The 17723-nt window shown below is 46.3% G+C and overlaps 1 protein-coding gene across 1 annotated transcript in view; it reads right to left on the reverse strand.

The window, feature by feature from the left end:
* LOC121581035 (arf-GAP with GTPase, ANK repeat and PH domain-containing protein 3) overlaps nt 1-10945 on the reverse strand; it is a 234059-nt gene extending 223114 nt beyond the window's left edge. The window contains exon 1 of the mRNA XM_041896363.2: nt 10087-10945. Coding sequence (XP_041752297.1) covers nt 10087-10456 — 370 coding nt within the window. The 5' untranslated portion in view covers nt 10457-10945. The remainder of the gene's footprint in view (nt 1-10086) is intronic.
* Nucleotides 10946-17723: the final 6778 nt, after the last annotated feature.

Raw genomic sequence — 17723 nt, forward strand, 5'->3', positions numbered from 1 at the left:
CTTTTTGGGTATGACGCTACAAGCTTGGCACACTTGTATTTGGGGAGTTTCTCCCATTCTTCTCTGCAGATCCTCTCAAGCTCTGTCAGGTTGGATGGGGAGCGTCGCTGTAAAGCTATTTTCAGGTCTCTCCAGAGATGTTAGATCGGGTTCAAGTCCGGGCCCTGGCTGGGTCACTCAAGGACATTCAGAGACTTGTCCCGAAGCCACTCCTGCATTGTCTTGGCTGTGTGCTTAGGGTTGTTGTCCTGTTGGAAGGTGAACCTTCGCCCCAGTCGGAGGTCCTGAGCGCTCTAGAGCAGTTTTCATCAAGGATCACTCTGTACTTTGCTCCATTCATCTTTCCCTCGATCCTGACTAGTCGCCGTCCCTGCCGCTGAAAAACATCCCCGCAGCATGATGCTGCCACCACCATGCTTCACCGTAGGGATGGTGCCAGGTTCCTCCAGACGTGATGTATGGCATTCAGGCCAAAGAGTTCAATCTTGGTTTCATCAGACCAGAGAATCTTGTTTCTCATGGTCTGAGAGTCTTTAGGTGCCTTTAAGCAAACTCCAAGTGGGCTATCATGTGCCTTTTACTGAGGAGTGGCTTCCGTCTGGCCACTCTAACATAAAGCCCTGATTGGTGGAGTGCTGCAGAGATGGTTGTTCTTCTTGAAGGTTCTCCCATCTACACAGAGGAACTCTGGAGCTCTGTCAGAGTGACCATCGGGTTCTTGGTCACCTCCCTGACCAAGGCCCTTGTCCCCCGATTGCGCTGTTTGGCCGGGCGGCCAGCTCTAGGAATAGTCTTGGTGGTTCCAAACTTCTTCCATTTAATAATTATGGAGGCAACTGTGTTCTTGGGGACCTTCGGTACCCTTCCCCAGATCTGTGCCTCGACACAATCCTGTCTCGGAACTCTACGGACATTTCCTTTGACCTCATGGCTTGGTTTTTGCTCTGACATGCACTGTCAACTGTGGGACCTTATATAGACAGGTGTGTGCCTTTCCAGATCATGTCCAATCAACTGAATTTACCACAGGTGGACTCCAATCAATGGAAACAGGATGCACCTGAGCTCAATTTCTAGTCTCATATCAAAGGGTCTGAATAACTAAGTTAAATAAGGTATTTCTGTTTTTTATTTTTTATAAATGTGCAAAAATGTCTAAACCTGTTATGGGGTATTATGCGTGGATTTATAAGGAAAAAATGTATTTAAATCAATTTTAGAATAAGGCTTTAACGTAACAAAATGTGGAAAAAGTCAAGGGGTCTGAATACTTTCCAAATGCATTGTAGTAAACTGCTGTTTCATGGTTGTTTTGGTTTTTACTGTACAACTGTCAACTACAACAACATTGTTGGACACACCTCAGATACTAGACAATGAAATCTGAGATTCTTTACTATAAGAAACAGGGCTACCGCAAGATAACTTTTCCAGGTTAGTATGAATGTAGAAGGTAAGTTGAAACACAAATGAGGGTAGCAATTAAAACAGCCATCGCCAAATGAAACCAGGGAAACAAAAGAAACTAGCAATATTCCCAAGGCAAGCAGTCTTATTAATGGAACACTACCCCAGCCCTCGTTGGAATGACTGTCTAAAAATAACACTGAAATCACATTAGAGAACAAGCAGAGGAGCTGCTTCTGTATCTCAATGATCTAGATGTTACTTTCACACTTTTCACAGCTAACCCAAAAGTGCTTTTTCTTTCTAAAGCAAGCATGCCCTGATTAAAATCCAGCCTACCGGTAATTCCATTGATGTTACGAGGTGTGAATGATACTACCATTTCAAAAAATAACAAGCCTCTCTTCCCAGCCTTTGACCTAGAAAAATCTCATTTACACCTGAGATGAAGTCTTAACTCTGGTCGGTGTCCCCTCTCTTTAAAACGAATAAATTATACAGAGGGGATGTAATATCATATCTTGCCTGATGATTATCAGCTGTATATTAGCATAGTACGCATAACAATCAGTTCATTAAAGATACATTAAACAATGAATAAGTAATCTCTTCTTCTAATTGGATAAGAAACAAGGCCATGAAGTCAAACTGAATATATTTTAATGATCAACTGATCAGATTCAGCTTCATTTTAGATTTAGGTAACAGTCTACTGCACATGATTATCTCACTGGCCCTTCTGTATTACTGCAAGGGACAATGAGCCATTTGGTCATGTTAGTTATTATACATGACAACCACCAACTGACCCAAATTCATCTTCTCCTTTGATCCTTACCCCTCTGAAATACACACAAACACACACAGGTTGGAGGTTGGAGCAGGTTGGAGAAGTTAATGTTAAGTGTTCCACCTAAATCTATGTAGCTTCTCTGATGTTGTCAGGGTGGACCCTAGCATGGAATCTTTGACAGATGCTTCCAGTAGAAGGCACATTGTGTTCTTCCCCTCAACACGCTTGATACAGGCATTACCCGCTTCTCAAAAACTCACATTCATAGCTTATCATCTTCCTAAGTACCAGAAAATGTTGCAATAATCGATTGTCTGTTATATCAGACTGGTTCTGCAAACAAACAAGTTAAAACATTTATAATAGATAATGGTCATTGTAAACCATGTATTGTGCACTACATTGTTTGTATGATGGTGAAACGCCTTGGTTATACTGTATTTGATAAATCAATAAAACTTTGATCACAAAAAAAGTCAAAGCGATCTCCTGCTGCTCCTTTGTCTCGGTTCTTGTGATTGCAGTATATTTGCTCACTGAGTCCAACTAGTGCATGGAATATCAACCAATACTGCGAAGGGAGTGGTGAGAAGAAAACATCACCTAGTACTATTACTACTCCGTATGATCGGTCTCCAATAATAATTTGGACGTGTTTTCCACTAGGTGAAAACCTCAATTCACAAAGAAGAAGATATGTTAAAAAGAGGTTGCATTTTTCCGAGGGTGGTAGAATTTATATTCTCTCTAGTACTTTCAAATGAAGGCATGAGAGCCAGTGGTTTCTTAGCAACAGAGACTCAGCAATGATGCAAGATCGAAGGGGAATCTGCAGTTCTACAGTACAGGTGAATTCTGTCGACTACACTAATGTCTCCTATTAAAGCACTTAACGCTTTATGCAATGGGGACATTGCAGCACTGCAGGGTACATTAGAATGCTAAAACACAGTTGAATGCATCTTAAAATGGGGAGCATGCTGACAAACATAATCATAGACGGGCATTGTTCTTGGGGCATTCGACGTTGTCATAAGGTACACTAGAACAAACAGTACTAACTGGCTTTCAGCTCAGACAAATAACTTTTTTTGTATAGTTGAAGATGCTCAAAACTATCAGGTTTTAGAAGGAAAATAATAGATACTAATTTGTGTCACACACTCAGATCTGGCAGTGAACCACAAAACTGCTCATCCTCATTAAAACAAATATGCTACATTTTTTAAGAAGGCTACATAAAAAGATATAGTGTTACCCTATCAAGCCATTGCATAAAGCCTTGCCTTCATTGGGAAAATTATATAACAATTTGCATCAAAACAAGTTGGTGCTATTCCTCAAAGGAGGCACAACCCAAGCTGTGACTTCACAAGTATCTTAACACATCCATGACAAGTACTAGAGGACCAACCCCATTCACTGAAACAACACTGCTGTGTCAACCAAGGTGAATGTTATGATGGCACGAGGCACCGGTCGTAGATCTCATCTTGTACCAATGTAACAGTGTTGCTTCTGTCCCTCTCCTTGCCCCAACCTGGGCTCGAACCAAGACCCTCTAAAAACATCAACAACTGCCTCCCACAAAGCACAGTTACCTATCGCGCCACAAAAGCAAGGGAAACAACTACTTCAAGTTCTAAGACTGAGTGACGTCACTGATTGAAGCGCTACTAGTGCGCACCGCTAACTAGCTAGCCATTTCACACTCACCCCCCTTTGACCTTCTCCACAGCAACCCCAGCAGCTGGGCAGAGCCCAACTTTAGCAATCTGGGTCAACAGCATCAATGTAACAGTGTTGCTTCCATCCCTCTCCTTGTCCCAACCTGGGCTGGAACTAGGGGCCCTCTGAACACATCGACAACAGTCAGCCATGAAGCATCGTTACCCATTGCTCCACAAAAACCTTGGAGAGCAAGGGAAACAACTACTTCAAGGTCTGAGCGAGTGACGTCACTGATTGAAATGCTACTTGCACGCACTGCTAACTAGCTAGCCATTTCACACCGGTTACACCCACGCCAAGGGAACATGTCTCATACACTAATGGCTCACACCTGAGTAGAGTTGCTACTGAACTGCCACTGAAGAAGTTTCTCAGTTTCTCGAGAAAAATGTGGTCATTGACATTTAAAGAGGGCATAGAGTAGTGTTTGTCCATGTAACTTGGACGTTGAATAGAATGGAAACAAGGTTACGGTTAGTGACAATACACAGAGTACCCAGTCTAATCCAAAGATCAAATCTAATATTTAATTATGTTAACTGCAGCTCTGCTCAATAGTAATCATAACCACACAACAGTAAGTGTCACTCTAGCAAGTCTAGCATAATGGTTCAGAGATTTCTGTCAAACAACCCAATCGATTCTACCTGTTCCCCTACTGCTTTGTTGATAAGTTTATACCTGTGAATAATAGCGTTGCTCCAATGTATTGATATGATGCACTGTTCATTCTCGGTGGAAGTGAACCCCTTGCTTTCTAATGATCACACAACAAAAGAGTTCCACATCAAATCAAAAAATGTTTTTGTCATTTAGCAGATGCTCTTATCCAGAGTGCATACATGTTTTTGTTTTTTTAATTCATACTGGCCCCCCGTGAGAATCGAACCCACAACCCTGGCGTTGCAAACGCCATGCTCTACCAACTGAGCTACATCCCTGCCGGCCATTCCCTCCCCTACCCTGGACGACGCTGGGCCAATTGTGCGCCGCCCCATGGATCTCCCGGTCGCGGCTGGCTACGACAGAGCCTGGATTCGAACCACGATCTCTAGTGGCACAGCTACCACTGCGCCACTCGGGAGGACTTTACTGTGAAATGCTTACTTACGAGCCCTTTCCCAACAATGCAGAGTTAAAATGTAGGAATTAACACACACACACACAAAAAAAGTAAATAGTAACACAATAAAATAACAATAATGCGGTTACAGTGGCTTGCGAAAGTATTCACTCCCATTGGCATTTTTCCTATTTTGTTGCCTTACAAACTGGAATTAAAATTGAATTTTTGGGGGGGTTTGTGTCATTTTCTTTACACAACATGCCTACCACTTTGAAGATGCAAAATAAAATAAAAATATTGTGAAACAAACAAGAAATCAGACAAAAAAACTGACAACTATTCACCCCACCAAAGTCAATAAGTTTGTAAAGCCACCTTTTGCAGCAATTACAACTGCAAGTATTTTGGGGTATGTCTCTATAAGCTTGGCACATCTAGCCACTGGGATTTTTGCCCGTTCTTCAAGGCAAAACTGCTCCAGCTCCTTCAAGTTGGATGGGTTCCGCTGGTGTACAGCAATCTTTAAGTCATACCACAGATTCTCAATTGGATTGAGGTCTGGGCTTTGACTAGGCCATTCCAAGACATTTCAATGTTTCCCCTTAAACCACTCAAGTGTTGCTTTAGCAGTATGCTTAGGGTCATTGTCCTGCTGGAAGGTGAACCTCCATCCCAGTCTCAAATCTCTGGAAGACTGAAACAGGTTTCCCTCAAGAATTTCCCTGTATTTAGCGCCATCCATCATTCCTTCAATTCTGACCAGTTTCCCAGTCCCTGCCGATGAAAAACATCCCACGGCATGATGCTGCCACCACCATGCTTCACTGTGGGAATGGTGTTCCCTGGGTGATGAGAGGTGTTGGGATTGCGCCAGACATAGCGTTTTCCTTGATGGCCAAAAAGCTCAATTTTAGTCTCATCTGACCAGAGTACCTTCTTCCATATGTTTGGGGAGTCTCCCACATGCCTTTTGGCGAACACCAAACGTGTTTGCTCATTTTTTTATTTAAGCAATGGCTTTTTTCTGGCCACTATTCCATAAAGCCCAGCTCTGTGGTGTGTACGGCTTAAAGTGACCCTATGGACAGATACTCCAATCTCCGCTGTGGAACTTTGCAGCTCCTTCAGGGTTATCTTTGGTGTCTTTGTTGCCTCTCTGATTAATGCCCTCCTTGCCTGGTCCGTGGGTTTTGGTGGGCGGCCCTCTCTTGGCAGGTTTGCTATGGTGCCATATTCTTTCCATTTTTTAATAATGGATTTAATGGTGCTCCGTGGGATGTTCAAAGTTTCTGATATTTTTTTATAACCCAACCCTTATCTATACTTATCTATATATACTGAGATCATGTGACAGATCATTTGGCACTTAGATTGCACACAGGTGGACTTTATTTAACTAATAATGTGACTTCTGAAGGTAATTGGTTGCACCAGATCTTATTTAGGGGCTTCATAGTTATTTTTTTCATTTCACTTCACCAATTTGGACAATTTTGTGTATGTCCATTACATGAAATCCAAATAAAAATCTATTTAAATTACAGGTTGTAATGCAACAAAATAGGAAAAACGCCAAGGGGGTTGAATACTTTTGCAAGGCACTGTATATACAAGGAGTACTGGTACTGAGTCAATGTGCTGGTGGTACGAGGTAGTTGAGGTAATATGTACATGTAGGTAGGGGTAAAAGTGACTAGGCAATCAGGATAGATAAAAATAGTAGCAGCAGCGTGTGTGAAAGAGTGTCTGTGCGTGTGTGTGTGTGTGTGTGGCGTCAATATGCATGTGTGAGCATTTGTAATGTGTGTGTGTGTATGTGTTGAAGTGTAGTTTTAGTATGTGTGAGTAGAGTCCAATGAGTGTGCATTGAGCCAGTGCAAGAGAGTCAGTGCAGAAAATAGGGGGTCAATGCAAATATTTTGTGTAGCCATTTGATTCACTATTCAGCAGTCTCATGGCTTGGGGGTAGAAGCTGTGCAGGAGCCTTAGCACTTGCCGTGCGATAGGAGAGAGAACAGTCTATGACTTGGGTTTGTGGAATCTGACCATTTTCAGGGTCTTCTGACACCGCCTGGTATAGAGGTCCTGGATAGCAGGGAGCTTTGCCCCAGTGATGTACTGGGCCGTACACACTACCCTCTGTAGTGCATTGCGGTCGGATGCCAAGCAGTTGCCATACCAAGCAGTCAAGATGCTCTCAATTGTGCACCTGTAGAACTTGAGGATCTGAGGGCCCATGCCAAATCTTTTCAGCCTCCTGAGGGGGCAGAAGGATTGTTGTGTCCTCTTCACGACTATGTTGGTGTGTTTAGACCATGATAGGTCCTTAGTGATGTGGACAGAGGAACTTGAAGCTCTCGACCCACTACACTACAGCCCTGTCTATGTGAATGGGGGCGTGCTCGGCCCTCCATTTCCTGTAGTCCACGATCAGCTCCTTTGTCTTGCTGAAGTTGAGAGAGAAGTTGTTGTACTGGCACCACCCTGCCAGGTCTCTGACCTCCTCCCTGTAGGCCATCTCATCGCCATCGGTGATCAGGCCTACCAACATCGTGTCGTCGGCAAACTTAATGATGGTGTTGGAGTCGTGCGCAGTCATGCAGTCCTGGTGAACAGGGAGTACAGGATGGGACTATGCACACACCCCTGAGGGGCCCTCGTGTTGAAGGTCAGCGTGGCGAATGTGTTGTTGCCTACCTTCACCACCTGGGGGCAGCCTGTCAGGAAGTCCAGAATCCAGTTACAGAGGGAGGTGTTAAAGTCCTTAATTTAGTGATGATCTTGGAGGGCACTATGGTGTTGAATGCTGAGCTGTAGTCAATGAACAGCATTCCCACATAGGTGTTCATTTTATCCAGGTGGGAAAGGGCAGTATAGAGTGCAATAGATATTGTGTCATCTGTGAGTCTGTTGGTGCGGTATGCGAATTAGAGTGGGTCCAGGATGTCTGGGATGATGGTCTTGATGTGAGACATTTACAAGCTACAGATGTGAGTGCTACGGGGCAATAGTCATTTAGACAGGTTACCTTGTCATTCTTGGGCACAGGGACTATGGTGGTCTGCTTGAAACATGTAGGTATTACAGACGGTGAGGGAGAGGTTGAAAATGACAGTGAAGACACTTGCCAGATGTCAGCGCATGCTCTGAGTACGCGTCCTGGTAATCCGTCTGGCCCTGTGGCCTTGTGAATGTGAACCTGTTTAAAGGTCTTACTTACATCGGCTATAGAAAGTGTGATCACAGTCATCCGGAACAGCTGGTGCTCTCATGCATGGTTCAGTGTTGCTTGCCTCGAAGTGAGCATATAAGGCATTTAGCTCGTCTGGTAGGCTCGCGTCACTGGTCATCTTGCGGCTGGGTTTCCCTGTAATCTGTGATAGTTTGCAAGCCCTGCCACATCCGACGAGCGTCAGAGCCAGTGTAGTAGGATTTGATCTTAGTCCTGTATTGGCGCTTTGCCGGTTTGATGGTCCGTCGGAGGGCATAGCGGGATTTCTTATAAGCGTCCGGATTAGTGTCCCGCTCCTTGAAGCGGCAGTTTGAGCCTTTAACTCAGTGCACATGTTGCCTGTAATCCATGGCTTCTAGTTGGGATATGTACGTACGGTCACTGTGGGGACGACGTCGTTGCTGCACTTATTAATGAAGTTGGTGACTGATGTGGTAAACTCCTCAATTCCATCGGATGAATCCCGGAACATATTCCAGTCTGTGCTAGCCAAACAGTCCTGTAGCTTAGCATCCACTTCATCGGACCACTTCCTTATTGAGTGTGTCACTGGTACTTCCTGTTTGAGTTTTTGTTTGTTAAAGAGACACACTCCACCCCCCCGAGCTTACCCGACAATGCCAACATAGGATATTACAGTTCTTCAGATCACGTTGATAGGATAGTCTCGAACGGAGCTCATCCAGTTCATTCTCCAGTGATTGCATGTTCGCCAATAGAACGGAGGGTAAAGGCGGTTTATCCACTCGCTGATGTAGCCTCTTCCTCCTCCGAGTGTCAGGGATTTGGGCCTGGTCCGAATCATAGGTTTGTTCACAGTTCCTCTTATATTTTACAATGACTTTGACCCTTGACCTATGTAGGTCCTTTCAATGCATAATGATTCATGTTACAGGTACTATTACCACACACAAACATACACAACCAGTCCCTCTGATTTGAACTCTGTGGCTACTTTTCCTTTCAGTCTCCTATGCAAGAAACAAAATATGTTGGTAAACACTTGTTGTTAGCATAAGCCTTTGCCGCCACTAAGACCAGCTCTTTATCTCAAATCCTTAAACATAAGTGTGAGAATTAGTTTCTAAATCCAAATGAAGATTTAAGCCAATTGACACTAATTCAAACATTTAGAAATGGATAGAGTGGTGGTGGAAACGTGCATTAGATCTTTGTGTAGGTGAGCTGTCATAATCCCTACATGTCTCAGCATAGTTTATAGTGTTGGACAGAATCTAAACCACTATATCACAGGTGATGTGGAGTATAATGGTTTGAGTGGTACGCTAAGGAATAGGTGCCCTTACTGTTATACAGGATACTGCCCCATATTTGAGAGAATTCGTGTGTGCTGCTGGCAGTGAGGCGTCTTTATGCAAATCTGTAGGCTATTGAACTCAGATTGCAATGTACAGCAAGTATCCATGCATATCTATGCATGTATGTTTTTATTGTTATTCTGTAAGTGTTGTTTGTTGACTTGTTATTGTGTCAACTGTGACATCTATGTCTCTGTGTAGGCCTACTATATGTCACAAGTAAGGCATATTCTGTGTTGTGCTGAGAAGCAATAAAATATAAATGTACAAAGAAATGGTGGTTCAACACTGTTCTGGTTCAGGAGCAACATTTTTATATTCACCTCTCATGACGAGAAAAATTAGGCATATCAAATGTATATCCAAATATATTAATTTATCTGGCTGTATCAGAAAGTCAGATTGTTGTCACCAAACAAAGAGTTGTAGGCTACCTCCATGGCGACAATGTTGCTATTGCCCATCAAAGGAGATGACCGACAATACTAGGGGGTGACTGCGAGTACTTGTGACAATATATGTTTTCCCTGCAGCTCACCTTCAATAGAGATCACATGTTCTCGGATCTGGATCTGGAGGGCCAGGTCATCGATGCGTTCGATCAGGTCGTAGATTGAGTAAATGTTCGGGTGGACCGATTCGAACCGATGGATCTCAGCCCGGATGGCTGCCGAGTTGGACAAAACAAACTGCTGGTTGCCTTGTTGGCCGGCCTGGGAAGCCTGGCCCGATACTGTTCCCGAACCGAACTGACCCTGCCCTGAGCCTCCGGATGATCCTGATCCGAACTGGGACGGGATGGACTGGGGTCCTGGTACTGGAACGGGCGCTGGGACCGTGCCTGGGGTGGACATGGCCGGTTGGGACTGCTGCGAGATACCGGACACCGACCCCGATTGGAAATTCATCTTGGTTTGAACAAGTAACTCTTTACAATAGGAAAATAAATTAATAGACCCGATGTAACAATTTCAAAATTATGTGATCAAAAGAAGTCCGCGGGAACTAGTGGTCTGAAAACGAGAAGGCACAGACGCATCAATTGGTCGCCAATTGCAACACAACGCGGTTCTTACTCATATTATTAAAACTTGATGTGGTTCATTTTCCGTTATAAGCTAAATACTAAGCGCTTTGGCCGTGTCCTGCCCTTTTCTGTAAATCACAAACCCCAATGCCTACCTACCGCTAGATACTCTTTTTCGGGGCTATCCGCTCCCTTTTAGTGATTTTATCGAACGGTTTTCCTTGGCTGCTCTGTCAAAAGCAGACAATGGGCTCGGCTTCGGCAAGACGCCCGGGTCCACTGCCTACTGATTCCGTTGTTTCTGCGTTGAAATTAAATCGCGTCGAGTCCTCTTTGGTCCAAGTGGTCCCAGCCCAGCACCCTCCTCCGCATGTTGTAACGTCACCCATCACGTAATTGTAGTCTACTTGAGATGGGGGAGGCTGTACTTTGATTGGATGCTTATGTGGAGGAAGAATAAAGCAACGTGCTCATAATTTTTATAACCTAGCCTACCTGACAGTTATGCAACCAAATCATTTGGATGATATGGGGGAAAAATATGTTGGATACTATATTTCTGTATTCCCTTGTACCACCTCCACAATAGGCCACACACACACACACATTATGCACTCAGCTGTCAGTTATTCTGGCGTCTCCTCTCTTATGGTTTACCTAAAAAGCAATGTTGTTATCATCTTTGTGTTTCTTCAACATCTTTCATCCTTTAATTTGTCACAATACCATAAGGGAAATCTTGTCAGCCATACCAAACAATCAACACTATTTTAACCTAAATAACATACAACCAAATGTGACATTTAGCCAATTTCTGCTTTCATATATTGAGTTCAGACTATTCTCTGAGGGGGGCCCTTTCCTCTAATGCTTATCCATGAAAGGACAAAACTAATCATAATCCTCCAAGGAAATTATGTTTGCAGTGTTTCAGTTAAAAAGCATACAGAACACTCTTCAGCCAATTAAGTTGCAAAGGAGCCTTCCGAAATGCAACATGGCTGATCTTCGAATATTTATAGATATGATGTAGCAAAACACAATAACCAGCTTCACAGAGAGATATTCCATTACAAGAAATCAAAAACATAGTGTTTGATACTCGCAAATCACATCGGCTTCACATAGGCTACAACAACTAGAGTAGTACATCACATGAGAAAGGATGCTTCAATCAAATTATTTCTCAAACAGTTGACAAATGTAATCTATTTCTCATTCAAATATATTTCAGCCAGAACAATGGTATAGGCCTAAAGACATTAGGTATCCTTAGTTAGAATTCACTCCAAGGGAAGAGAAAGAGCCATCTACTGGTCTGTCTGTACAACACCCATTCTGCAGTGTTGTGGTGTGGTGTGGTGTGGTGTGGTGTGGGGGGGGGGGGGTGAGAGTCTGGATAAAGAATAAATGAGAATAAATCAAGAAATTGACTGTTAGAACTGAAAAATCCCCATGGATAGATGTTGAATTGAAAAGAAAAACTGTATGGCTGAGTGGGATGAGGCAAAGGGAATATTAAATAAGTCTGACAACACAGCAGATTGGCAAACATACAGTAAACTGAGAAATCACGTAACTAAACTAAACAAAAATAAGAAGAAACTATACTATGGAACAAAGATAGATTATATAAAGAATGATAGTAAAAAGCTCTGGAGTACTTTAAATGAAATTCTAGGCAAAAAAGCGAACTCAGCTCCATCCTTCATTAAGGCAGATGGCTTGTTCGTAACAAAACCCTTTGATATTGCCAACCACTTTAATAACTTTTTTGTTGACGAGATTAGCTAAACAACAAATGACAAGCAAACAACAAACGCTGAACCTTCATATTCATGCATAACGGACCAAATAATTAAAGATAAGCACTGTAGCTTTGAGTTCCGCAAAGTTGGTGTGGAAGAGGAGATATTTTTTGTTGCTATCTTTAAATAAGGACAAGCCACCTGGTACCGACAACGTGGATGGTAAATTGCTTGGTAGCGGAATACATTGCGACTCCTATTTGCCACATCTTCAATTTAAGCCTAGAAGATGGTGTGTGCCCTCAGGCCTGGAGGGAGGCAAAGGTCATTCTGCTGCCCAAGAATAGCACCCTTTAATGGTTACCGGTGCTTAGCGGAAAAAAATATTTCAGTCCAGCTTTTTTGTTAGATTTCAGTGCAGCTTTTGATATCATTGATCATAACCTATTGCTGAAAAAACATAGGTGTTATAGATTTGCATCCTCTGCCTTATCATGGATTGAGTGTTACCTATCTAATAGAACACAGAGGGTTTTCTTTAATGGAAACCTCTCTAATGCAAATTATTTTGAGTGTGGTGTACCACATGTTACGGTTCGGCATTGTTGGTCCGGTTCCCGCTTGTTTCCCTGTTCCTTTTTCCCCTGTGTGTGTGTGTGGTCTGTGTCTGTCTCCCCCTGCTGTGCAGCCCAGTCAGAGGATCTAGGTCAGGGGGCGTGGCCATTCTCTCTCATGCTCCGTTACTTCCAGCTGCGGCTCATTGTCTTCAATCAACCAGCAGTTATCTACCCGGGCTGGACACCTCTCCAGCGCCAGTTCGTTCCTACACCACCTGTGATCCCGTCTGTTCCTGCTGCCTGCCTGCCTGCCATTCCCACGCCGCAACCTGCTCCTCTGTTGTCTGATATCCTCGTCATCCAGCTCTCTGGACTACTGGCTCTCCACCCCACTCAGCTCCTACTCCGGCCTGAAGCTACTCCACCCTGAACTGCTTCTCTCTGCCAAGACACGCTGAATAAATTACATCCTAATCCACCCTCTTTGTCCGTGTGTCCGTCTCTGCACCTGAGTCCCCCACCCAACCTAATAGAACGAACTGGCCAAACATGGACTCAGCAGAGATGCCACATGAAACAACGGGTGATGGCGTACAACGCGCCCTCCATTCACAGGGAATGTTATTGGGACAACACGACCAACTCATCCGGACTCTTGTGGATAACAACCAGCAGTTGTTGGATCAAGTATCTCATCTCACCTCTCAGGTAGCTAACCTGGTAACACTCACTACCCTTCCTCCCTCTGCTTCTCCTCCGCCTGTTCCTCCTACAGTGGCTCCAGGCTCGGCTTCCGCTCCTGCCCTTCGGGAACCCCCCTACAACCTCACCCGAACCTTTCACCGGGGACCTGAACAAATGCCGTGGTTTCCTGCTTCAGTGCCGCTTGGTGTTCCAACAGAAGCCCCTGTCTTTCTCCACGGAATCCTCAAAGGTACATTACGCACTGGGGTTAATGAGGGGCAAAGCTTTGATTTGGGCAGAAGCGGCTTGTTCTACTCAGCAGATTGCCAGCCTGTCGTTTGACGATTTTTTCCTCTCAATTGAAAGTTGTGTTTGATCACCCGGACCATGCGGGACCGCCACAAAGAGACTATTGAAGCTACGACAGGGCACGGGTAGCGTGGCTGAATACGCCATTGATTTTTGGACCTTGGCAGCCGATTCCAAGTGGAATGACGAAGCTCTTCAGGGAGCGTTTGTTAACGGTCTAAGTGACACGATTAAGAATGAACTAGCTGTTCGTGATGAGCCTGCTAACCTTCATGTTCTCGTTTCCCTTGCTCACGAATAGACAACAGGCTACGGAGAGGAGACAGGAGAGGGGCGGTCGGGTCCACACCGCAGCCCGGATCCCTCCACGGAACTAGACGAGCCCATGCAGCTGGGCCGTGCTCGTCTGTCCCCTGCCGAAAAGGAACGGCGCATGCGGGCTGGTGAGTGCATGTACTGTGGGGACCGCACTCATTTCCTGGTTAACTGTCCGGTTCGCCCAAAAGACCAAGCTCGCGAGGTAAAAGTGGGCATACTTGCAGTGCTACACCTGACTCAATGCCCACAGCACCCCGTCTAGTTATCCCAGCTACAGTCCAGTTCAGGAATCTATCTCTCCCACTAGCTGCTCTCATCGACTCTGGTGCTGAGGATAGTTTCCTTGACGTTAACCTGGTCACTCAGGCTGAGATCCCTGTTAAGCCCCTGCCTAAGCCTATAACAGTAACCGCTATTGACGGCCATCAGTTTGCCAACATCACCCATCAAACTGTCCCCGTTTCTCTCATGCTGTCCGGCAATCACAAAGAAACCATCCAGTTTAAAGTAGTCTCCTCCTCGGCCTCCCCCCTTATCCTCGGTTTCCCTTGGCTTAGCATTCACAACCCCCCATATTGACTGGCAAAACCACAAAATACACAGTTGGAGCACTCACTGCCATTCTGTTTGCCTTGGGTCGGCTATTCCGCCCTCGGTAGGTTCCCCCTGCTTCCCCTGTCAAAACCCCAGACCTCTCTTCAGTCCCTGAGGAGTACCTGGACCTGGCCGAGGTATTCAGTAAATCCAAAGCACTCTCACTACCACCTCATAGGCCATACAATTGCGCTATTGAGTTACTGCCTGGAGCCCCTTTGCCGTCCAGTCGGCTTTTCAATCTGTCCCGTCCTGAGAGAGAAGCTATGGAAACCTACATAGGCGACTCCCTAACCTCTGGCATCATTCGTCCCTCATCTTCCGCTGTTGGTGCTGGGTTCTTTTTTGTTGAGAAGAAGGACAAAACATTACGCCCCTGCATTGACTACAGAGGACTTAATAACATCACAGTCAGAAATACGTACCCCCTGCCTCTCATCAACTCAGCATTCGAACCCCTTCATGGTGCCACCGTGTTTACCAAACTCGACCCTACGTAACGCTTTACCACCTCGTTAGGATCAGGCCGGAGACGAATGGAAGACTGGGTTCAATACCCCTCTCGGACACTTTGAATACCTAGTCATGCCATTCGGTCTCACTAACGCCCAGCAGTGTTTCAGGCCATGGTTAACGATGTGTTGAGGGATTTTCTACACCGTTTTGTGTTTGTCTATTTGGATGACATTCTGATATTCTCTAAGTCACAGGATGAACACGTCTCCCACGTCCGTCTGGTTCTCCAACGCCTCATGGAAAATAAACTGTATGTGAAAGCAGAAAAATGTGAGTTCCACCGGCAGTCCGTCCCCTTTTTGGGCTTTATTATCGAGCGGGGACAAGTGTCACCAGACCCTGACAAGATCAGAGCGGTTGTGGAGTGGCCCACACCCACGTCTCGGAAGCAGCTACAACGCTTCCTGGGCTTCGCCAACTTCTACCGCCGCTTCATCAGGGGTTTCAGCCGAGTGGTTGCCCCCTGACCAAGCTCACCTCCCCCTAAGGTGCCATTCCTGTGGGACGCCTGAGGCCGAGTCAGCTGTGAGTACATTGAAGGAACTGTTCACCACCTCACCTGTTCTTATTCATCCAGACACTAGTTTGCAGTTTATTGTGGAAGTGGACGCCTCTGATTCGGGGTGGGGGCAGTCCTGTCACAACGTTCCCCCCACGGACCAGAAGCTCCATCCTGTGGCCTTTTTCTCCAGGAGATTGACCCCTGCTGAGAAGAACTACGGCGTGGGTAACCGGGAGTTGCTTGCTGTCAAGTTGGCGTTGGAGGAGTGGAGGCACTGGCTAGACGGAGCAGAGCAACCCTTCATAGTCTGGACTGACCACAAGAACCTGGCTTACATCCAGTCAGCCAAGAGGCTGAACTCCCGCCAGGCCAGATGGGCTCTGTTCTTCAGCAGGTTCAAGTTTATTTTAACATATCGTCCTGGCACACGTAATGTCAAGCCTGATGCTCTCTCTCGCCAGTTTACAGACAATGAAGACTTCAGCAATCCTGAACCTGTTCTGCCCGCTTCCTGTTTGGTGGCGGCTGTTCACTGGGAAATCGAGTCCCTCGTCCGATCGGCACAAGAGTTGGAACCTGGACCGGCCGATGGCTCCCCCGACCTTCTCTATGTTCCCGCAGCCGTGCGGCCGCAAGTGCTCAACTGGATCCACACCTCACGATTCTCCTGCCACCCTGGTATGAACCGTACACTGTCGCTACTTAAGAGGCACTTTTGGTGGCCATCCGCCGAGGCTGACGTCCGGGAGTACGTGGCGGCCTGTTCCATCTGTGCCCAAAATAAGGCTTCCCACAGGGCTCCTTCGGGCCTGCTGCGGCCTCTCCCAGTCCCGAGTCGTCCCTTGGTCTCACGTGGCCTTGGACTTCGTCACTGGACTTCCTATGTCTGAGGGTAAGGACACCATACTCACCATCGTGGACAGATTCTCTAAATCTGCCCATTTTGTTGCATTACCAAAATTACCGTCTGCCAGTGAGACAGCCGACCTCTTTGTCCTACATGTATTCCGTCCCCATGGAATCCCTGTGGACATAGTGTCCGATAGAGGTCCACAGTTCATTTCTCGGGTATGGAAGGAGTTTTGTTCGGCTCTGGGTGCCTCTGTCAGTCTCTCATCAGGTTTCCATCCCCAATCCAATGGCCAGACTGAGAGGACCAATCAGGACCTGGAGGCTGCTCTACGCTGTGTGACATCCCAGAACCCCGTCCACCTGGGCCAAACATCTCCCGTGGGTCGAATATGCCCACAATTCCCTCACCTCATCTGCCACCGGCCCTCTCACCTTTTGAGGCGGCTTTGGGGTATCAACCGCCATTGTTCCCGTCTCAAGAAAGGGGAGTTAGCCGTCCCGTCAGTTCAGGATAACCTTCGTCGCTGCCGCAAGGTGTGGGTGGACACCCGTGAGGCCCTTCTACGGACAGCAGAGCGTAACAAGAGGGTGGCGGACAGGCACAGGGTAGTCGCTCCCCAGTTCCAGCCTGGTCAGCGAGTCTGGCTCTCCTCCAGCAACATCCCCCTGCGCACTGACTCCCGTAAGCTGTCGCCCGGTATTTGGGTCCTTTCGAGATCGACTCCATCATCAACCCTTCGGCTGTTCGGTTGAAGCTTCCCCAGGCCATGAGAGTCCATCCTACATTTCACGTGTCCCAGCTGAAGCTGGTCTCCTCCAGCCCTTTGTGTCCGCCTGTGGATCCCCCTCCGCCACCGCAGATATTGACGACCATCCAGCCTACACGGTGCGGAGACTGCTGGACGTCCGGAGGCGTGGTAGAGGGCTTCAGTACCTGGTGGACTGGGAGGGATACGGTCCCGAGGAGAGGTCCTGGATTCCCCCGACGATTTATACTGGATCCGCAGCTGGTGGCTGACTTCATAGGGACCACCCTGACAAGCCGGGTGGAGTCGCCGGGTGGCGCCC

Source organism: Coregonus clupeaformis, chromosome 14, assembly GCF_020615455.1.
Source record: "Coregonus clupeaformis isolate EN_2021a chromosome 14, ASM2061545v1, whole genome shotgun sequence".
NCBI classification, from domain to species: domain Eukaryota; kingdom Metazoa; phylum Chordata; class Actinopteri; order Salmoniformes; family Salmonidae; genus Coregonus; species Coregonus clupeaformis.